Here is a 23,000-nt window from a genome sequence, read left to right on the forward strand (position 1 = left end):
ATTTACATATGTAAATAGTCTTTTCCTGTATAAACAGGGTATTTTGTTATTTTACATCAACCAATCACATCCTGTTTTTTTCCCCTTCCTGGTCTTTCTGAATAACCTACAAGAACTAAAAATAATCTTACTATATCACATTTTGAAGCGGACAACCTATGCTAAGATAAAATAAATAAATAAATAATGGCTTAAAATTGGTCCGTTATAGAGGGTTAAGGTAGAACCCAAAGGTTTGTGTATAATAAACAACTGAGAATTAAACAGTCTTGGAAGCTTATATTTAAAAAGTATGATAAGTCATGCTTTAATACAAAAATATTCCAAATACTGTACACTTGTTCTGAACATGTGCAAAATGTCAAAAAAAATATTTACAATTCCAGTAAACAGAATTTAAAAAAAAAACATAATGACCAATTGATTGGACTGAGTTTGAACCTAGAAAAACGGAAACGTTCTCTTAGAGATATTAAGCCCAAACTGAAGAAACAACACAGACACAACATCAAAATGACAGGAATGCAACAATGAGAATGTTATTTACATGCGCAAGTATAAGACACAAAAGACCCACCAGGCTGGATCCATGCACACAAATTTAAAATGTAAAGTACTTGACTGAAATGTAAGATTGATGCGATTCAAATGTTAGTAGAGTTCCAAGTAAACAGGTTTCTGTGTAAATGGACATAGTGGTTATAACCACACGCTCAAAGATACAACGGTTGATTCTAAGGTCCTCAAAAGAATTTGTAAAATTTAAAAAACAAAACCATATCCCACACGCACTTTTCCAGTTTTCTCTCAGTAAGAAATGCACTGGTCTCAAACTTGAGTTCATGGTTATAACATGAGTCTGCTCCTCCACATCAAGTCTTCTTTGTCCCTTTCACCCTCTATCAGAAGACTCTTTCACAGGCAAAGTAACTTCTCAGGAGCAACAAGAGTTCTGTTTTTAATCACAAAGTCCTTCTTTTACAGAGATGTTGGCCTTTTTTTCATTTAATTTGCAGGAGTTTCATCTTGTTTCCTAAAAGCAGAAGAGGAACAATTAAGTGATGAACACTACTCTTTTAAAATGAACATTTATTGGAGTGACACTTACCTAGTCCTTTAAGAAATTTGTTCACACCACTTGGCTCAGGCTCAGGGCATGAATCCAGATACTCAGCCACTCTGGTTTCAAAGAGACCTGTGGGAAAGATGGAAAGACAGTAGCAGAAAAAAAGGATTAGACAGTCTTCATATGCTACAGCTCATTACGCACAGACCAGATCCCATCACACTGATAAAGATCTACATACTCATGGTCTCTTTTACATGCAGGATCAAAGTTTGTCTCACCTTATTTTTCACTTACATCGTATCAAACGTCCATATGCACTGTTTGAATTTATGTGTGTGGTCTGCACATCTTTATAAATAGCATTGAGTGGGAAAAGGCTTATGCATACTTTTTGTCCGTTTATACGCCCAGCCCCTAGTGCTTGCATGCAGGGAAAATTGTTTTCACTCAGTTTTGGGGCTCGCTTGTTGTGACTCATTTAATTTAATGCATATGTCTGCTTTAATATGATTCAACACTGCTATTTATCCATTTACCGGTTATGTGGAAACATCTGACTTGTTTATTTCAACTTTTATGCAACATCTTGCAGGATGTTGCTTTATATTCTTCACATTCATCTGTCCCACCAAGATGTACAACGCTGGCTACGTTTCACTGTGAAGCTGGATGAACTCTAAATTTCTGTTTTGCTTTTGTAGTTTGCTGTTTATTGGCACAGCTCTGCAGTTATTATGTTAAAAGGTAAAGTCAGCCTCTGAAGCAATGAAATCTAAATCGAGCACAGTTCCAGCTGGCATGAGTGTCTCCCGCTGCCTCATGATTTAGTTTTACCTATTTTTTTCAGAACTCTAACAGTGCCTGGAAACAAAATATTCCCAAACAGAAAAAAAACATAACATCTAAAAAAATGACCTCTTCCTCCTCCCTTGCGCAGCTCCTTGTCCTGAATGAAACCAGCAAACATCTGAGTGTCCATGAAGAGCTGCAGGAACTGCCGGACTCCCCGAGAGGGATGAGATTTGCGGAAACTGTCCCGCTGGAGCTCCTTGTTGCCATTGGGGGACTCGACCATGTGGAGTGGATAGTGTCCCACTAGCTCCACGAACAATCGCACAAACGCCTCCGACATCAAGGAGCTCAAATCAGTTTGCTGGTCTGAATGATTAAATAAGGAAAATGTTAGCACAGCAGTAAAGTTAATACTTAACGAAATGCTAAAAGCCTATGATTACATGAAAAAAAAGAACAACAACAAGGGGGTCATCAACACAGATCTGGTTAAAGATTTGTAATCACACAACTGGAACTAATGAGCAGAAAACAGAATGTGCATTGATCTGCAGTAGGTTTGCCCTGCTGTGCTGCTGACATTTGCAGCTCATTTCTGCACAGCCAGATTTAGCTGGCAGAACAAAAGGACACACTGATAGCGCTATGATGAAAACTGATGCCAGCAAATATTCTTCTCATCGTCACTTTAAAAATGGAACTTCATCTTGTGATAGAGAGACTGTTTTGTAGATAAATCTTGTGTTCTTTGTGTCTGTTCCACCAACCTCCACATGTGTTTCCATTTTCTTCTCTCAGAATATCTTGCCTCTCCTCCAGGATCTGCTGCAACGCCGCCTGGAGTTTACTGGGCAGAATGCAGTCCTCATCGCCCAGCTGTCACACATCACAAGAAGGGTCAACAGCAGTCACATGATGCAGTTTCTAAGCATGCATTTAATCCGTCATATTGTCTCACAGTTAATATCTATAGTAGCCTCAATATAAAAACATCAAATGTCACTCGTGTTTTCAATTTTTGCTGTGACAAACTAAATAATTATATTTGGTGCTTTGATCACATTGTTTTTTATACACTAGATTTAAAACCCAAGACCCAGTGTTAAACTTTAAAGGCACTCTGTACTAAGAAATTTAGCCATTTACTGTTTAATGTGCAAGAATGCAACAGGCCAAAGGAGCAGAATGCCTCCAGCCCACACTGTGTAAGATTTTTTATCCCTTTATTCATAAATTCAAACTGAATGGAGGGCTGTTTCTAGAATTACTCATTATGTGTATACTAATATAATGAGCACAACCACACAAAAGTCTGTCAATGACTGAAAAGACTTACTGTTAACTGACAAAATTGCAGCACTGAATCAGCCTTAATGTTTTGATTGTGACAGGACTATGTTCTGGGCTTACATCCCATATAATTTGTCACTCTCAAAATATTCAGCATGCTACCGAGGGACAAGTGTAGGCAAAGCCATCTTTTTGACTGAGACCACACCTATCATTCCCATTATACGTTGTGTGTACACACCTGAATGACAAACTTGTTTGCACACAGATCCACTATGAGCACCTGGGAAGACAGCAAGAAGAAGAATTGACAGTTACTAACTGTAAGACTTGACAATTGTGTAATAAGAGTTATATAAAGGTCCAGTGAGTGTGAGTTACAGTGTGCTGCTGCACAGTGGAAGCAACAGCATGCGTGGAGTGAATATACAGCCAATAAACCATTACACAGGTAGGACCGTCTTTTTAAAGCTCTAATTTTTTTCAAAATTATTTTTACAGACCTCTTCAATGGGAAGCTCCAGCACCTGTGGCAGGCAGGGTGCCAGCACCCCAATGAGGAATGGGGTGGGGGAACAGCTGATGTCCAGCATGCTGGCTGGTAACACGGGCACGAAGGTGTGCTGCCAAGTAAACGGGTAGAGCAGCGCCAAGGCTGCGTGGCCGCAGCGTGACAGCACACTGCAGTGAAGAGATTAGATGAGAGATGAAGTTTAACAAAACACTATTCATGCAATTCCCACACAGATCACATGACACTGAGATACCAATCATGGCTCCCTAAAGATAGAGGATGGCCACATGCATTATTTTTCCACCAAACACTCACAATAAACTGTAAGAGCTTTCAGCAAAACGCCTTAAGTATCAAAGGATTCTCTCAATGCAACTGATCTATGTTAATCCTCTTAGTTCAGCAGTCACTGCTACTCCTGCTGACACTCCTCGTCCCTTTACAGAAAGTTGCATGCGTGCTGTGAAAATCCTCCTCCACTTTCACCTGGTTGCTCAACTTCTACAGCTAACATTTTCTTGGTTTTGCCAAAGAGCCTTTTTTGTGTTTTCAAAGCATGGCCATTCTGTAGCCACACTAAGATATTCAATCTTTAAAAGGTGAATCGCTAATTTCCCCCAACATTTTCAGCTGCTCTTAGCAAAAAGCCAAATTTCAAATAAAGCTACTTGGAAAAAAATTCTCACGGACATTTACTTACAATCTACATTTAATAACATTCTAATTACCATCAGTCACTTTTAGAGCACTTAACAGAGCAGTAATTGCTTGCCATGCTATTAGAAACTTTTAATTAGTAATTTAGTGTATGTGATCTTTTGATTTTTCTTAATTAATTTTAGACTGTGTCACTTTCTCTAATGTGGCAGTCTCTATTTTTTAAACTCAGTGTAACAAGCAGCTCACAGATGTTACTTAAATGATGTAAAACAGTTAAATTCACCATGTGCAATGTGTTATTTATACCCAGTGTTAGCATTTCTATATTACTATTTGGTTATTTGGCTAGAGTAAAAGTCAGTTATGGTAACTGGATCAGAGAAACACATTGGTGCAGCATTGCTCGGGTATTGGCATATAACTCTGCACTAAGGTTGTACACATACCAGTCATATGCTTGAAGTTCCAGGCCTGATTAGTTTCGAGTTTGTCTCTTTTGCTCCCTATATCCCACTCTGCTCTCTAAATGTAGCATCTGAGCATTCTGTCTTTCCTCACAATTGAGCAGCTCAAAATTGTATTCAGTGTGACTTGTTTTGAGCTGTTTTGTGTATGTAGCAATTTTTAGTTATCCTACAAGGATACAAATGATGTTAAAAGGAGCCTCTATGTCAGCCTGAGCACAGTAAGATTGATCACACTAGTCAAACAAACTAGAGTGGATCATGCATGATCCGGGCAGCATATGAACTACTTGGTGTGAACAAAAGCCAAACAAATGTCGGACAGAAATCTGTGTTACATCCTGTATCACCTAATGTTCTCACAACTTTTGAAACAGGCGCTCAGCTTTAACAGGAACTGCTAGAAGTTTGACATAACAATGCAAACTTACAAAGGCATATATCATGGTGGAGAGAATTACCCACTATATTGCTACATTATAGCCATCAATGCCTGACTGGTGCTGCTGTGAGATGCATGCTATTACATCATACCTGAGTTTGTCAGCGACAAAGATGACCCTCCTCTCGAGCAGAAGGGAGGCGAAAACCTGCAGGAGTTTTGTGACATTGAGACATTCCAGCAGACTGTCAAAGTCCACATGCTCTAGTCTGGAGTCCACAGGTCGGCATAAAGTCAGCTCCTTGCAAAGCAATGAGAGCACACTCAGTCAGGCTAAATATAAATTGTAGTTGTTGACAGTGTGTCTGAATGGCTGAAATGTTTATGCAAAACTAAGCCCTTTAGGATGCTGAATACCCATGTTCATGTTGTTCGATCTTTTAACTATCTGCCAGATCACCAGAGACTTATGAATGATTAGAGCCAGGGGTTTTGTTCGGTTCTAGCCACATGTCGAATAAACATAATTCCAGAAACTAGAGGTTGTTTTTCTTTTTTTAAAGAATGAAATCTGATACGTGCATTTCAGCCTTGTAATTCCTCCAATACAAGTTTTTCCATGTGGGTATGCCAAACAAAAGCATAAAAAGCACCTGGGGAGATAAGTGTGTTTTTTGTCCTGATTCTCTCCCCTCATCCCCAACTGGTCAGGACAGATGGCCGCCCCTCCCTGAGCCATGCTCTGCCTGAGGTTTCTTCCTGTTAAAAGGGAGTTTTCATTCTTCCCACTGTTTTAAAGTGCTTGCTCACAGGGGGTAATATGATTATTGGGGTTTTTTCTCCATTATAGTAGGATCTTCAACTTGAGCACGTTGAGGCAACTGTTGTGATTTCGCTATATAAGTAAAACGGTGTTGAAATTAACTGAATATGATGCTGAGCTCTTGAATTTTAAGAGGTTATAGTCAATGGTTAAATGATAGATGGGGACTTTAGATATAGGTTTTAAATCTAGGACTTCCAAATGTAAGGCTTTGACTTTGCCACACTTCCTGAGTTTTACTGGAAAGGATCCTTACTTTGCATATTTTGACTCTGTAAAACAGAAGTGATCAAACTGTTTGCTGTCAGTGTTTAAAAACACATATATATGTTCCAGCATGGCTGAGCCCTATTGTTTTCACAAATACCCTAAAATTTTGAGTCATTCTGAGTTCGCAGAAGGGAGTGGCTAGAAGGAGCAAAACTACTAATTAACATTTCCTCTTTTGGTTTCAGGCTTACCTCACTCCCAGCGCCTGGGACGAAGCTCTTAACGGTAACTGTGCGTCCAGGAGCTGGAAAAGGAGCTTCCATCACAGTACGCATAAAAGGGTACACGAGAGCCGGAGATATTTCTCTGCGCCTCTCCACCTCTTCCAGAATCTGGTCAGACAAAGCCAGATTAATCTTTTCTTCTTTTTTTTTTTAACTTTTTATTTTGTACTTTTTCCAATTTTATAGTACATGCAAACAAAAACACAAAAAAAAAAGAACACTAAATAAATAAATAAATAAATAAAGGACACCCAATCTGTGGAAGAGGGGAAAAGGAAAAAAAAAAAAAAAAAAAAAAAAACAACAACAACGAGGAGAGGTCCCTGCCCTATGGGGCTGAATGAGTCTTATAAGCTATCCATTTTGTCCACTGTTTTCGGTGTTTGTCAGATTTCAGTCTCAAAGTGTAGGTCATTTTCTCCATTATATATATGTCCTCGATTACATCAGTCCATTCTTCCAATTTTAAAGGGTCACTTTTCAGCCAGTTTTTTGTTATTACCTTTTTGCTTGACAACAACATAATTTTAAACAAGTAATGGTCCTCCTTTCTTACATTTTCCCATATTCCAAAATACATTACTCGTGCCTCACACAGCACGTCATACCCCAGCACTTTCGTCATTGTTACCGCAATGCTTTCCCAGTAAGATTTGATATTTTTACACTTCCAAAACACATGAGAATGATTGGCGTCCCAGTCTCCACATAATCTCCAGCATTGTTGGGGTGTTTTCAGCTGCTTGCTGCTTTGATATAAGGAGTAATAAAGAACCTAATCACATTTTTCCAGCCATATTCTCTCCATCGTCTAGAACTAGTGGAATTATGCTGTGTGAGACATACGGATCGCCAGTCATTCTCTGACAACTCAAGATGTAATTCCGATTCCCACTTTTGTTTGATATATAATGTTTCATTCCTATTCAAATTTTGCAGGCCATTATATAATTTCGATAAAATTCTTGTTGGAGGATTTTTATATGCACCTGTTATTATTTCTATTATATGGCTTCCTTCTCTCAAAAACTTCTTCCTAATTTCTGTATTGTAAAAATGTCTTAATTGAAAATACCTAAATAAATCTGATTTATCCAGTCCAAATTGTCTCTGTAGATTCTCGAAGGATTTGAATGTTGTCCCGTCTATTAATGTACACATTGCTGTAATTCCTTTATTGACCCATCTTAAAAATGTACTATCCCATTGTCCACTTTGGAATTTTCGAGAATATGCAGGCCAAATCAGCAATTTACAGTCTTCTATAATTCTATATTTCTTCACTATAATCCACCAGAGTTTAATAGTGAATTCAGTAATGAGATTTGTGTTCGTAGACTGGATAGTTTCTTCTCCCAATCTTGCTTGTGGATGACATGATAAGCAATAATTTATCTCCATATGCTTCCATTTTGAGGTGTAATCCGGTGAACACCAGTAAACAATATCTCTCAGCTGGGCTGCATAGAAATATTCCTTGAAATTCGGGAGGGCAAGTCCTCCTTTTTCTTTTCTTAATTGGAGTATTTTAAATCTTATTCTTGGCTTTGTCCCTTTCTAAATAAATCTACTAACTAATTTATCCCATCTACCAAATTGTGCATCTGGTATATGGACTGGCAATGAAGTGAATAGATACAGTAGTCGGGGAAGCACATTCATTTTTATTACCTCTATTCTTGAGCTAAGGTCCATGACAAGCGGAGCCCATTTAATCAAATCTTTTTGGATTGTATTACTAATCTTTACATAATTTGCCTCGTATAGTGTACTTATTTCACTAGTTAGATAGACACCTAAATATTTGATCTTATTTGAGTCCCATTTTAGTTTATATTCATTTTGAATTGATTCTTTGGGGAAACAATTCAGACAGAGTACTTGAGTCTTTACGATATTTAATTTATATCCTGAGTTTTTGCCAAAATATTTTAATGCTTTAATCAACCGAGGAAAGGTCGTGTCTGGATCCTGTAGGTATATAATTATATCATCTGCAAAGAGACCTATTCGTTGTTCAATTTTAGAAACTAAAACCCCTTTTAAGTCTGCACTTTGCCGTATATACTGAGCCAAAGGCTCGATATACAGAGCAAAAAGGGCTGGACTCAGGCAGCAACCCTGCCTGGTTCCTCTGAAGAGCTCAAAACTGTCTGTCAGGTCCCCATTTATTTTAACTCTAGCCAATGGCCTGTGGTACAAGGATTGTATACACTCGATGAAGATACTGTTAAAGCCCATTCTCTTCAAAACAGCAAAAAGAAATATCCAAGAGACTATCGAAGGCCTTTTCAGCATCTAAGCTCACTAAGGCTGTTGGGATTTTCTCTTTATTAACTTCATTAATTATATGCAATGTGCGTCGTATATTATCTTGTGTCTGTCGCCCCTTAATGAACCCTGTCTGGTCTTCATCCACCAGATCTGGGAGAAACAGCTCTAAGCATCTTGTGATTATGGATGTAAATAATTTATAATCCACATTTAAAATAGAGATTGGGCGATAAGAGTCACAGTTTTCCTTGTTTTTACCTTCTTTTGGTAAGACTGATATAATGGCCTCTTTCCAAGAGGGTGGAGTTTTAGCGTGTTTCAATGTCCAGTTAAAGGAATCTATCAAAATAGGAGCCAAAACCTCTTTAAAAGTCTTATACCACTCATTGGGATACCCATCACTCCCTGGACTTTTATTAGATTTCAATCTCCTTATTGCCTTATCCAGTTCTTCCTTAGTGATTGATTTAGTTAAAAATTCATTTTGAGTTGTCCCAATAGAAGGAAGGTCTAACTGATCCAATTACTCTTCAATTTCTTGTCTGTTTTTCTGGTCGGGTTGATTATACAATGTTTTATAATATTTTTGAAAGGCATTTTTTATCTGTATTGGTTCATATAATAGTTCCTTGGTGTTTGGATCTCTAATCTTATTAACTGCATTACTTATTTGTATTGATTTTAAGCGTTTAGCCAGTACTTTGGTTGCTTTGGAACCAGACTCATAAAATGTTTGTTTTGTGAATCTCAGTTTCTTTTCTATTTCCTCCATAGACAGATCGCTTAGTTGTTTTCTTACATCTTTAATGCTTTCAGCCAAGTCCGCACTCAAATCTGTATGCTGTTTTTTTTCTAAATCCCTTAATTGTTGTTCTAATTTGAATTGTGTGAGCTTTTTCATTTTTTTGATATGGGTAGTCCTTGATATCAGATACCGATTATCTGATATTTTATATCAGATAATACAGATTAATACAGATTAATCATTTTAACTCTGGAATAAACTACTTTTGAATAAAGTCTTGACAATAAAACAGAAGCCAGATATAGCTTTGCATGCAGATGGGGTTTTCCTTCAGAGCACACTACTGGTTGTTAATTTCCCTCAGGCCAGCTGAAGGATGGATGAAACACAGTTACATGCATACGATTTCCTTTTGGGAAAGAACCCCACACCCAGTGACTCCTCAGGATTATCTTCTAGTGCACCCTCATCCTATCTTTAAACATGCAGTTTTAAGGCAGCGGGTTTCACAATCTTTAGGGGATTAGCACTAAACTGTAGTCGATCCAGCTCTTTTCATGTCGCAGTAAAAAGTTCTATCAGCAGAAATGTGTGCGCACATGTGTTGTGTCTTTACCTTTGCAAAAAGCTGGAAACAGCCCAACTTGCTGACAATACAGTGCACCTCAGGAAGTCTCTTCCCCTTTCCACTGGGCTTAAAGAGACAGTTTCAAATGATAAAAAGGAAGAAACAGGGATGTCATTACAACACCATTAAACACGGCATATCTCTCTCACTCTCTAAAATGGCAGGAGTAGAAAATCCTAAAAGTCATAAAGTCTCTATCCATGTTTTTCATAGTGGAAATGTCCTCTTCATTAGATGTAACATCCAATGTTGAAACTATAAAAAAAAACCTTGAAAAATCTGCAAAAAAAACTGTGCTTGGACAATAAAATGTAAGTAGAATATCAATGACATAAAGCTCATCTGGATCAGGATCCATCACAATCCACAGAATAAAGGCCATAAAAATGACAAAAGCAAGCTGGAGCATAATTTGGGTGCAGACCCATGAAGTGATCACTTGGTGTACCGGAAAGTTGGATTAAATCCTATTGAGATTCTTTGTAATCATGACTGGACCGTTTTGTTGTTATGAAAGCAGTCATATGAAGTTATTCTCTAACTGCAAATTGAAGATTTCTACGTGCAGGAAAGCCGGGCGCCACAAGTAATCTGAGCATGAGTTTTATGCTTTGGGGATTTACAGCAGACGCTTTGCAATGGTTTCTGCCATGTTACAAACACAATTACTGGATTAATCAAGAAAATAACCTGCAGGTTAATGAAGTGAAATTGAAATAGATGTTAATGACACAGTATCTGAGGCAGCGTCTGGAGAAACAGCAAAACTGAAAAAGCTCTCTAAGTTGTGCGAGTTGAGGAAAACAAAATATAAAACTCTCCACATTAGATGTGGCCTAGATCTGTCTGTACTACCCAACAACAAAGTTTAATGCAGACATCTTAACAAGACAACCGCAATAGCAGTAAAAAAAAAAAAGCAAAAGAAAAGCACAACACTTGTCATAATTTCAACATACAAAACTGAACCCTTCTCAGGCTAAGGAAAAGGGAACATGATGAAATTCTTGCTCTCTGTCATTAATACAGAAGTGGTTTATGGTCTGTGACTCACATCTCCTAAGAGATGTTGAGTAAGCACAGGGCAGGCTGCCATATCATGACACACACACACACACACGAACATTTGAGTCAAATACTCACCAGGATCTTACGGCAGTAACAAAACCAGCGGCTGCCATCTTCTCCAGTCAGGACAAAGGAAAACGTCTCGCTGTCAACGCAAACACAGATAATGCTATTTATCCGAGGTAATTTAACCATGATGTTCCTTGTATAAAAATTGGTGGGGAGAAGAGCTGGCTTGATATGAATGATTTCATTATGGAATCATTTCATTATATTTAATTAAACAGGAAAAACACTACACTAAATAAAGACAGACAGAACATACATGTACATATTTGTCGTCTGGTAGTTTGTATTGGCACAGATGCATATTTTAGAGGCAGGAAGGGAGTGCAAGTTCTGAGCATAACCCTCATTACAACAATGAAACGCACATAGAAAAAATGCATACCCAATTCCCCTTAGCACTCCGATTTAATTAGATCAGACAAAACTTTAATCATCCCTGTGGGGAATTTAAGTGATTGCAACAGTGATTTATGGGTTACAACTAATAGCTGGAGATATTAATAGAAAAAGAGGAAATGGGATAATAAACATGGCATAAATAAGAACACTGAACAATACAAAGTCAACAAAAGGACTCCAACACAAAGAAAATGAAAGGAAGATGAAGAAATAATACAGTCTCATGTTACCATTACATCACTGGCTTAGCTCTGCTGTGACGCAGCATACATCAGGCATGGTGTTAAAACATTGTTGTTGTGTTTAAGCTGACCTAGGCATCAGTGTAGAAGGTTTCCAGTCCTGAGAATCAGGGAAGCAGAACCTTGGGATCACCTTCAGCTGATCCTCAGCTTCTTTGGAAAGCCGGGACGACTTCTCAAACTGGAAGAGAAAAACTCAAGGCTACTACAGGCCAGTCGATTCCCAGACATCCAATAAAATCACTTAATTGTGTCATCATTTTAAAATAATAATAATAATTTTTTAAAAATCAACAAACATGCACAGTCTCAAGTATGTGGTCGAATGCACCTAAAGAGATAATTTCTTTCATATTCCGGGGAGAAAAATGCAAATATATACCCAAATCTGGAAAAACACATCAAAAGAGTCCTTCTGAGAAGCCTTATACCAGCCTGGGAAATTCCCCGTATACAAATTCTCAAAAGGATTTTTTGTTATGTACAATGACAATCCCTTAATATCACCAAACAAGATTACAATTTAGCCGTGAAATTGTCACAAATGACATCAATTCATGCAATATGAACAAAGCAGAGTTGTGCAGACTGCTAACCATTTTGGGGAACTGTTGTGTAATTTCAGGGGAGTAGGTGTTTTCTTGGGAGCTTTTTCTTAGTGACACCACCACAAAGATCTGAAAAAGCTGCTGCTGCTGCATCTGGATCAGGTCTCTCTCCAGGGTGCGGTAGCCTGGCCGACGTTTCAATGTAGACTGGATGTAAACTGATCTCCTGGAGCCTGTTCAACACCACACAGTGACACAATACAGTCATGTTTATCCTGGGAAAAATCCCAACCAGCACAGAGAAGCAATAAAAGGTCTTCTTAATATCTATATAATGTAAAACTGTAGCTATAACACTGACTACTTTAAGGTTGCTCAATGATGACCTATCATGCTAATTTCTAACTCTGCTTTTTATTCCTCAACTCTACTACAGCTTTGCATGATTCACACTAAATAAAGAATCCTTTTTATCTTATGCTGAGCCTTGATTCTACTTATTTCATTCACTATCTGAAACAAGCTGTTTTAGCTCCATCTTTCTAATGAATGACTTATCCTTTAAACATTAGTTGAGCTCCTTATTTAAAACTTTGGAGATGTTTGGTGTGATCATTTAACACTCTAACACTATACAGTATATGATGTTTTTGTCTTCTCCTTTTACCGTAGCACTGGATTTGTACTTTCATTTTTAGGAACTAATACTATTTACTCCATATAAAGTTATCTACCTGTAAACTGTAAAGATTCTGTGCGTTTGTTATACCTTTGGTGCCGTCCTCAGTGTCGCTCTCAGTCCCGCTGGTCTCCTCTGCTTATATAAATTGGAGAAGGAGGGATAGATTAGTGAGAAGCAGAGGAATGGGGAAAACTTGACAGACCATAATCAGATGCAGACAGCAAGTCTTTGTTTCATAATTTCATTTCATTGCCGACTGCGACTGGCCTTATGTGTATCATCAAAAGATGGGTATTTCCACCAAGAGGCTCAACTTAATCTTGATGTGTTGATGTGGGTGACATGTGGATCTGCCACTATGTGTTTGTGTCTCACCTCGCACGGTGACTCCTTGGTTCTTCACTCTCTTCCTCCCTCGCTTGTCATCAAAGATCGTCTCGATTTTGTTGACATACTATGTAGTAGAAGCACAGATGCTTGTCAGCCCCATAATTTTAGAGCCATTGCAGAATCCTGATTACATGGAATTATGATATATAGCCACTAACAGCTACTAAGTACATAATTATACTACAGATTTTCAGCATTTTTTTTTCTTCTTTTTTTAAAAACCCATACCCTTGTTGTTCTTTCTAAAAGAACATAGAGCTTAAACTTTGTTTTTAAAAGAAGAGCTGCCAATTGAGGAAACAAACTCGTATGGCAATGGACGAGTAACATGTCTAACTAACCATAACAGCACTGTTTTGAAACAGAACAATACATAATAACTGTGTTATTGTCAAGATTTAAATGTGTATTTTTAATATATTCAAAGAGTTCCCTAAAGCGGTTTGTCTAAAATATTTAAGAATACTCAACTCACTTAATATTTCATTATTACTACAGTTTCAGATATTCATTTTACACTATTGAAAAGTTACACAATGGTCTCTTCCTAAAAACAATCTAAAAATCAACATGACGGGCTTTTTCAAACTAGCTCAAACTCACAGTACTTGGGTCACATTGTGTTTTTTAAGCCATAACCTCTTTTTTCTACAAATATATTTAAAGAAATGCTTTTTTTCCTTCTTTACCTCGTCAGTAAAGTCTGTCCCTGTCCAAAACCTTTCCACAGCCATGGGTTAGATGTCCGTATTTCTCTTCTGTCTGAATTTACACAAAGTGTTTACACATACTGCTCCAACACTATCTATTATTTTAAGCATCAGCTTCTTCCTGTTCAACAAGTAACCGCCTCCTTTTCTGTTCTACGTAAAACATGAATCATCATTCACTGCCACTCTGTCAGTCACAGGTCACATGGGCACCAAAAATGCTGTCAGCCAGCCCATCCATCCATCCATCCATTTCCGCTTATCCTTTTCAGGGTCTAGGGGTCAGGGGGCGCTGGAGCCTATCCCAGCTGTCATAGGGCGAGAGGCGGGGTACACCCTGGACAGGTCGCCAGTTTGTCGTAGGGCCAACACACAGGGACAGACCTGTCAGCCAGCCATAGTATCAAATTCAATTGTATGTGCAAATGTACCTGGGGCATCCTGTGTATTTTTTGAGTGCTTCCACGCCGTGGTGCAGCTGGTTTGGGAGTGTCTGCAATGGTTGAAGATTTGGACACAGCTTGGAACCCCTTCCTGTCCACTTTACTAGCATAGCTGTTCAACGTTTGGGGTTTAGAAGCCAACTGGAACAAAAGAAGTGCCAAGTTAATGCTCAGTTTTAGATAATTACTTGGTATCAAACTACAATAATTCCTTCCTTTGTTTCTCAGGTTGACACATTTGTTACATTGATGCATAACTAATAAAAATGCTCCTGTACTATTAAAGCGGGACATACATGGAATATTATCCATTACCTTTGGGAGAGGCCTTGCAATAGGGATACACATTGGAGATAGCTTGACATCCTCATAGGGGTTATCTCTGGTCACATCACCTGAGGGTAAGGTAGAGTGATGGGAAGGATTAGACAGCCTACATTTGCTGAAACTACAACAAATTGTTTAAAATGCATGGTATCACCTATCTGCCAAGTGCTGTGAAATACTGAATTTGTGACATTGCAATGCAAAAGCTATTATTATACACTTGTATCAAACAGCTAGGCCACATTTACAGACACTACATATTGTGAATAGGTGTTATGTCTGATCCCACTAGTCATAGCATGTTTTTCCATCGTGAACATGAGGAATAATTCTAGTAACTGTAGGAAATCTGTGGGCAATCAGGAAAAGGAAACATCATCAGTTGAGCTGCTATACAACAAAAAGCCAAATCCTAACTGAGAATACTGAAATTTACATCAACCCAGCGACAGGTACCCAGGAGTCTTTATGATTTCCTGTCTTTGTCTTTTGTGCTAACAGCCAGATAAATCAGAAGCTCTGGAAGTTCATTCAAAATCAGCTCCACATTGGGAGTGGGACTTACAGACGATGTCCTCGTAAATATTGTCATCAGAGTAGGCATGGTAAAGGGCATCATCTGCCCGAGGGCCTTGCTCTGCCGTCAGGCGTGATGCATCCTCATACTCAAAGGACTTCCTGTGTCAGGGAGAGAAGTGATGGCAGTGAGAAAGGCTGTTGACCTAAAGATAACCATTCTACTGTTCACTCTATTGTTGTATGTTTAGCCATTGACCGACAACAAAATGCCTTGTTGATATGAAACCCAGCAAAACAAGAAGATAGCACAGGGAGAGAGAGAATAATCATCATGGAAGGAAATGACTGAGCACATAATGGAGAAGTTGCAATATGGTAACAGTTTTTCTGTGTCACAGACAGTACAGAAATATGGAAATGGCCAGTCTGTCTGAGTGCAGAAACTGAAACTGCGATGTTACTAAAGTTCACGTGATAAAATACCTGGCCAGGTGCAGATACTTCATAATGTACAAGCATAAATGAAAGCTTCCTCTAAAGATGGTAAACAAGAAGCCCTGTGCTATCTGTGTGCAGACATGACAGGAAGACTCCGAATCGAGCTACTGGCATAAACTAAAAAGGTTGATTACACTGCCTACAATACGTAACAACAAAAATATTACACAATTAGTAGTTTGTGAAACTCTGTTTTACAGTTTATGAAACATCCTGTCCTCTGCTCTAACAGAGGGGAAACAGACTTTCTCTACCTACATGTGAAAAAAATAACCATTCAAACTTTTTAATCTATTGGACAAGCAAACTTTCGTCCTCTTTGAAAGGATACCTAATGATAAAGGCACTGCAGTCTACCTACACCTACCTATGTTTTTATCTTTATATTTCAACAATAGAGTAGGAAATATACCCCATTATTCATTATACTGTCAAATGTATGAAATTAGAATTAATGGATCCTGATTAGAGGCCAATAATTAGAACCTTTTAAAAAAACAACAACATATGGTCCAAGTATCAAGTTCTCTTTTACACTCAAGTATATTTTACCATTATACACCATCTAAAAATCTCCTTAAAGTCTTCAAAATGCCCGAGTCTATTATTAATATTTTACACTGCATGTATTATAAACATCTGCCAGTTTTCTATGACTGGCCAATCCAGGAACTTCAGCCAGTAGAGCCTTTGATGCAATAAAAGGTAATCAGAAACAAAGATTCTACTACAGGATCTGCAGGTACAGCACCAGTCAAAAGTAAGCACATCCAAAGTGTTGACTGGTATTGTAATCATTTCAAATGCTGGTGTCAAAGTGCGTAGTTCTACTGTCAGAAGGACAGCACCAGCTTCAGGTGGAATGGCCAAATCAGATTTGAATAACACTGAAATATTGTGCACACAGGATAACCCACACACAACTTCAGGTATTTTACATGATAACAAATTGTCAGCAAGGTATATTAGTTTCTAGGGCCAAAGGGTGTACTTGCTTTATCTGCAGAGAAGTAAAATCCATCAATTATTTTTTTTATATTTTGTTGAAACCATTGATCACTCCTTTTCTTTACCATCTTTGTCTGTATGCACCGTATTAAAACGGATTAAATGTTTGCTTTTATGTGTCAAAAGCAATGGTTTTCACAGGACTACAGATAATATAAGCATGTGACACAGTTTAGTCTTGTTTTACTCGGCCTTAAAAAATAATGAAAGAGGGACTGTGTGTGTGTCCGATGAAGATGACCCTGGACCCATGGCTGCTCAGGAACTAGGCCATTTCTAGACAATAGACGACAATGCTGCCAGATATCATGTGACATCACACCAGGACCCCAGCCAGCAATCAGACTCTGACAGTACCCTCCCCACCCCAAAACTGCTCTACATATACTGTAACTGTTCAGTAAACCTTTCTACTATAGTTCATATCAAAGAAAGTGCTGCAACAGTTCCATTCTACTTTACTTTTAACAAGTACGCTATGATTATTTATGCTTTTCTTTTTGTGCACTTACTGACCTGTTCTTTTTATGTCTTGAAAGTCCTTCACTCTTTCCAACTGGACACGGAGGAGGTGGGAAGTTGGGTGGTTGAGCTACCCTCCTGGTTCTCGTGCTGGAGTGATTGTTATGAGAGGACCCTCTGTCCCATTGTACCATGTACCCTGTGTTGTTACTGTTCTTGGTTCCCCGATACTGGAATGTCCGCTGAGGTTTAGGAGGGGGATTAGCTTCACCTGATGATCCTCTGCCTTTCTCCCAGAGCAGTCTGTTTCCCTCAAGCTTCCGCCAGAAACCCCGGGAAGTGTAGAAGTTACCAGCAGGCATGTTGTCTTCTGGATCATCAGTTGACAGAGGTAGAGGTTTAGAAACTACTTCAGCATCCAAGATACGACCCATTTTTTGGTCACCGTTGGCAGTAATGATTCGTTTATCTGTATCCTCCACTTTGGGAGATGCAAGTATTTGCGTTGAAAATGTTTTATTTCCTGGCGACGTGGCTAATAATTCACTGGAACCACTACGCACCGGTTCTGACTTCCTGCCACCCACACTGTGTCCAGCCTGTGCTGGGGATTCCTGAAAATCAAATTCAGAGTTATTTCTTTTTGAGACGTCGGCTTTTGCATGAAGACCGCCTCTCCGGCTCTCGTTTGGACAACCATTGCCTAGGAGTTCTCCAGACAGAGTCCGAGATACAGTCAGAGGATGTACTTTCACTCCAGTATCATGGCCACTGCTCTGCTGACTGCGACCTTCCCACTGGGAGATCTTCTCCTTGATGTTAATGACTTGCTTGTGAGAAGGTATCCTCAATGGTGGCCGTCCTTGCTTGGCTGTGGGAGCCTCATTCTGCAGCACAACCTCACCAACCCCACGTCTGGCCTGCTCCGCTCTTAGAGCCAGCATATTGTGTCAGCTCATCGCGAGTCCTCCATAATAAATGTATCAAGTATTTCCCCACAACAGACAGAATCTACTTATTGTTAATTATCCATAAACTGTAATCAAAATCAAAAGAGCCACAAAGTTTATTGTTGGTTCCGTTCTGTCTTCATGTCGTTGTGTGGTGGCAGAGGATCGTTTTCCTCTTGTCTCATTTTATAAAACAACCTAAAAAGAAGATGACAGACTAAAATTACTCATCAGTACAATTAAATCACATCCAAAGAGCACAGTGCACACTGTAGGATCAGAGAAACAAAACCCCAAGGGAAATCTTTCCTGTAAAACAGCATCCAAAGGTGAAGACAAGAGCATACTCATGTGAATGCTGGTTTCTGAAAATAAACCTAGTAAAAAAAAATAAATAATAAAAAATAAAAAAAAACTTCTTCTAGGCCTAGGAGATTTCTGTGATGCCTTCTTCCTGGGCCTCCTTATAGCTGGTCAAATACAAAAACACCTGGAGTACAGCAAATCAAATGCACCTCATTTGAAAGGCTGTCTTTAAATGGTATGGGGGAAGACCGTCTATGGCTATGCGATTTCATGAAGCGTTTGAGACACGGAAAAACACATGAATCTCATTTCTTACATAAAGAGCCAACAACAATTGATGACGGGGAGCATTTTAACCCCACCTATCCACACGTGGTCGAGCTCTAGATTAGGCGTTCTTCACGTGGTTTAACTATTTATCAGACACAAAAAATAAAAAGATATAAGACAACATATTCTAAATAACTGAGGCCTTTGCTATATGCACTTTAAACTAAAAATCATATGTTGTCAAACATGCACAGATTTGATGTCTGCGATTGTTTTGCAATGTCTGATTTATATATCCTTAGCCGGCATCAACATGGTTGCTGAAGTCTCTTGCTCCTGCTTCGCTGGAACCAAACTATTTGGACACGTCGCACATGAGGATCAAGAAGGGGAGACATGGTAAAATTCCACAGCATAGTTCATGATGACTATGAGCTGCATTCCTGCAGATGGAGAGGAGGAGGGTCAGTAAATAGATTCAGCTACAGACAGTCGGACAGTCAATCAGTCTTGCAAATGACGCCTTTGTCTGTGTTTGACCCAAATCAAACGTATGTTTGTAGTGGAATGCTGCTCCATCATAGCCAGACCATGCAATGACAATGCAGCTCCCGAACTGACCCACTTGCACTTATTCGTCTGTGTGCGGTATGTAGTACAGGAAGACATGAGTTGCGTTTCCTGAGCTGCAGGAAGAAGGATCAGCAGTGTCCATAATTATGGTGCAGAAAGATTTGCACCCAACCACCGGTTTAAGCTATGTTTAGATCATCTATATTCAAACACTGACTTGGAAATACAAGAAATCCAGAAATATATCAGCCACTGGCCACTTACAGTAACACTGTGAAACATATCAAAATGGGAGCTTCCCTCTTTTCCATGGTATTCAGTTAAAATCAAATATTACTCCCGAAGCAGTGAACTGTACATTGTTGTGTAGCAAAGCCAGAGGGAAAGTCAAAATGAACGTTTTAATAAGGCATTCAGCTTTACAGAGTGGCATCCCAGCATTATTTTAGTGAAACTCACTGAGTCATCCATGTAGAAACTAGACAGGGGACACACAAAGCTTGGAGAACCCAGTCATCAGTTGGCAACTAAATTAAACCTAATTGCAGCTTCAAAACCGCCACAACACGCCCTGCAGAGACGTGTGGCATGACATGACATGTTGGAGGTGAGGTATTGTACAACTGTAGTTTATCAGCAGCAGTGGCAGTCGAGAGTATAATAAAAGAAAAATGCAGGTTTGCTTTACACCAACATAAAAGGACAGAGCAAGATAAAGTACCTTAAAACGACTGATCCTTCAGCAGCCAGCAGGGCACAGAGGCATTCATTTCCACATCTCCAGTGAGGGAGTGACAGATAACAGCTTTCATGAGGTGTTTTGTGTCAAGTTGTTGCTGCTAGCTGTGCCAAAACAGTCCAAATCCTCTCATAAACACAGACTGAGGCAGATAAACAATATAAACATCATTACTTCACAATACCACAGTGATAACACCTTGAGTGGCACGTGAATATCGAAGAGGCTTTGTCTTGACAGTTATCAATTAACCAAGTTGATTTCCCTATATATTTGGCAAAGCAGACAAATGATTTACATAGAGCATTTTACAGTTTTAAAGGACAGAGAGCTTTGGGAGATATATGACCCGAATTGCCTCCATATTTTCTGTTATGAATAGTTACTATGTCCAGATAAACAGAGATAAACTGGAGATTAGCAGGAATGCATGCGGACTGAGTGAAAGGAAACTAGGCTCATGTTTAAAAAACAAAACAAAACTGTAAGAATAAATAAATAAATAAATAAATAATAAAAAATGTCACCCCGCCCTTGCAAAGAACTGAAACTTGGAAACTTAACGGACTCGTTATGGTGAAACCTGTTAAACCGCCGGCTGGAACAGCAATACAGGAATAACGTTTTAGTCACCAGTGAAATCGTACGGTGTAATAAACTAAAAGAAGAAAAATAATAAAAATAATTTACTGGATGCATACCGAGTTGAAGAAAGGGACTTACTGAACCAGAAAAAGTATTGATACTTACATTAAAACGTGATACTAGCTATACATAATACTGTCAGATTAAACTTGCCATAGTTTCAGTGGCGTTTGGTGTTGACTTGTCACCATATGAAGAAAGCACAAGGATTGGAGAAGTGTGGGAGAGCTATAAATCTTACGGCCAGCTATTAGCTAACGATATCAGTGAATGCAGAAACAGAGCTCCTTGAACATTTTAACTAGGGTTTTCTAAGAGAAAGTGATATATAAGCTGTGAAGTAAGTGTAAAGATAGAAGACAAAGATGGGTAGATGTGATAGAATCCATACTACTTACCAAAGTATAAGCAGGACTCATGTTCTTTCCTCGTTTTCCCGGCGATAAAATAAAAACCGCAAATAAAATCCGAGTGCGCTCGGTCTCATCGTTCAATCTGGAAAGGTCTCAATAACGTTAAAAAAAAATGCTACCGTTGTTCAAAAAAAGCAGCCTACAGACTGGTACACTTAACTTATGAGCAAGCAAACTTAAGTTAAGGTATAAAAATGTACCGCTTATACTAATATCTAAACACAGCATGAACAACAACCACAAAGAAAGTGGCCACAGAGGAGAGAAAAGCTGCTAAAGCAGAACACTCCTCGCCCTCCGTCTTTGGACAATTAGCGTCAAGTCAGCCTGAAAATGCGATTTCCGGTTGTAACTTTCAAAATATAAGAGATAACAATTCACTGAGTGTCGTTTCCCCCAATTTATAAGGTGTTCATTGAACTTTCTGGGTGAAAAAAAATATTTTGGTATGTTCAGTTTTTTATGTTGTCCATTTTTTATTTAATTTTTTGTCCTTTATAAAACGTAAATATTGTAAAGGTAAATGTATTTTAGTCCACTGCAATTGTACGTTTGCTGGCGTCAGTTATTCCGGTGTCCAACAAGACCACCGGGATATCGACATCATAAAACATGCCACTGAGTTTTGGGAGCAACAAAAGTATCTGAAATGATTTCAAATAATAAAGGAACAAGCAACATTTACATGCATTATCCACCACACCATTATTTATGACAGCACTGCTGGAAGTGGTTAACAAATAACTGTGTTGGGGGATTGTAATGCAAAATTTATGTCTTGTTTACAATAAAAAAAAAAAGTTTACCGTGCTTTTATTTGATTTCCAGTTTCCTTCATACTGTTTCTGTCGAGCTTGACGCGCTGACTGTGAGAAAGTTTGCCTGAAGCCTCCAAGAGAGACGACGTCATCACCTCAACTCCTGCAGCTGTCAACACTGAACAAATACTGCTGTCTTTAAGTGTCCTGGGAAATCTAGACACTGGGTTAGGAGCTCCATCTTTCCGATCGCACAAATTAATAAACATAACTGGGTGTTTAATTTATGACGTTTGTGATGCAGAGCTTTAGCCTCTCTAACGCAATTGTGAACTTTAGACTTTATACCTTGTCTCAAACTTGATCTTGGCAACATGATTAAATGTGAACTCGGTTCATTTAGGTTAGAACAAATGCTGACTTTCATATCGTGTTTTGACTTATAGCCTAAGGTAATTTTGCTGCTAAACGTTAAATAAAGCGTTTAGCTATCCCTAGCTTGTGGGGATAGGTTAATTGGATAATCCAAATTGCCACTAGGTGTGAATGTGCGAGTGAATGTGAGTGCAAATGGTTGTCTGTCCCTGTGTGTTGGCCCTGTGACAGACTGGCGACCTGTCCAGGGTGTACCCTGCCTCTCGCCCTATGACAGCTGGGATAGGCTCCAGCGCCCCCCGCGACCCTGAAAAGGATAAGCGGAAGCGAATGGATGGATGGATGGACGTTAAATAAATAAGCTAAACAGCTTTCAAGAAATGTCTTAAGGCAACACAGTAGGACAAGATCTTCCTGTCGGGTAAACAATTTGGCAACGACCACAGAAATGCAATTGCACCGTTTATTCTT

General features: G+C 38.9%; 1 protein-coding gene across 4 annotated transcripts; it reads right to left on the bottom strand.

Annotated features, from left to right (window-relative positions):
* Positions 1-277: 277 nt before the first annotated feature.
* Positions 278-22,581, bottom strand: dennd2c (DENN/MADD domain containing 2C). Of its 4 annotated transcripts, XM_085147119.1 has the most exons (20): positions 21,382-21,733; positions 20,321-20,442; positions 17,555-18,648; positions 15,579-15,691; positions 15,002-15,081; positions 14,675-14,827; positions 13,519-13,597; positions 13,231-13,278; positions 12,510-12,694; positions 11,985-12,094; positions 11,279-11,348; positions 10,124-10,201; positions 6,456-6,596; positions 5,324-5,472; positions 3,655-3,832; positions 3,393-3,434; positions 2,629-2,737; positions 1,985-2,227; positions 1,109-1,195; positions 278-1,033 (listed from the first exon to the last, which is right to left on the bottom strand). In XM_085147119.1, exons 3-20 carry the CDS (start codon positions 18,442-18,444, stop codon positions 1,002-1,004), a joined length of 2,787 nt encoding a protein of 928 aa, XP_085003245.1. In that variant the 5' UTR covers positions 18,445-18,648; positions 20,321-20,442; positions 21,382-21,733; the 3' UTR covers positions 278-1,001. The 4 variants fall into 4 exon arrangements, with proteins under 4 accessions (XP_085003245.1, XP_085003246.1, XP_085003243.1 ...); XM_085147120.1 differs by lacking the exons at positions 20,321-20,442; positions 21,382-21,733 and adding an exon at positions 22,203-22,581; XM_085147117.1 differs by lacking the exon at positions 20,321-20,442.
* Between the last annotated feature and the right edge of the window lie 419 nt (positions 22,582-23,000).

The sequence above is a fragment of the Neolamprologus multifasciatus genome, chromosome 20 (genome assembly GCF_963576455.1).
Source record: "Neolamprologus multifasciatus chromosome 20, fNeoMul1.2, whole genome shotgun sequence".
Taxonomy (NCBI): domain Eukaryota; kingdom Metazoa; phylum Chordata; class Actinopteri; order Cichliformes; family Cichlidae; genus Neolamprologus; species Neolamprologus multifasciatus.

Excerpts from the sequence above, each read along its gene's own strand:
- dennd2c (XM_085147120.1), bottom strand. The coding sequence starts at position 18,444 with ATGCTGGCTCTAAGAGCGGAGCAGGCCAGACGTGGGGTTGGTGAGGTT. Across the intron at positions 12,095-12,509 it reads CACAACAGTTCCCCAAAATG|TTTGAGAAGTCGTCCCGGCT; the intron begins GTTAGCAGTCTG and ends TTTCTCTTCCAG. Across the intron at positions 1,196-1,984 it reads GCGCAAGGGAGGAGGAAGAG|GTCTCTTTGAAACCAGAGTG; the intron begins GTCATTTTTTTA and ends TCTTTCCCACAG.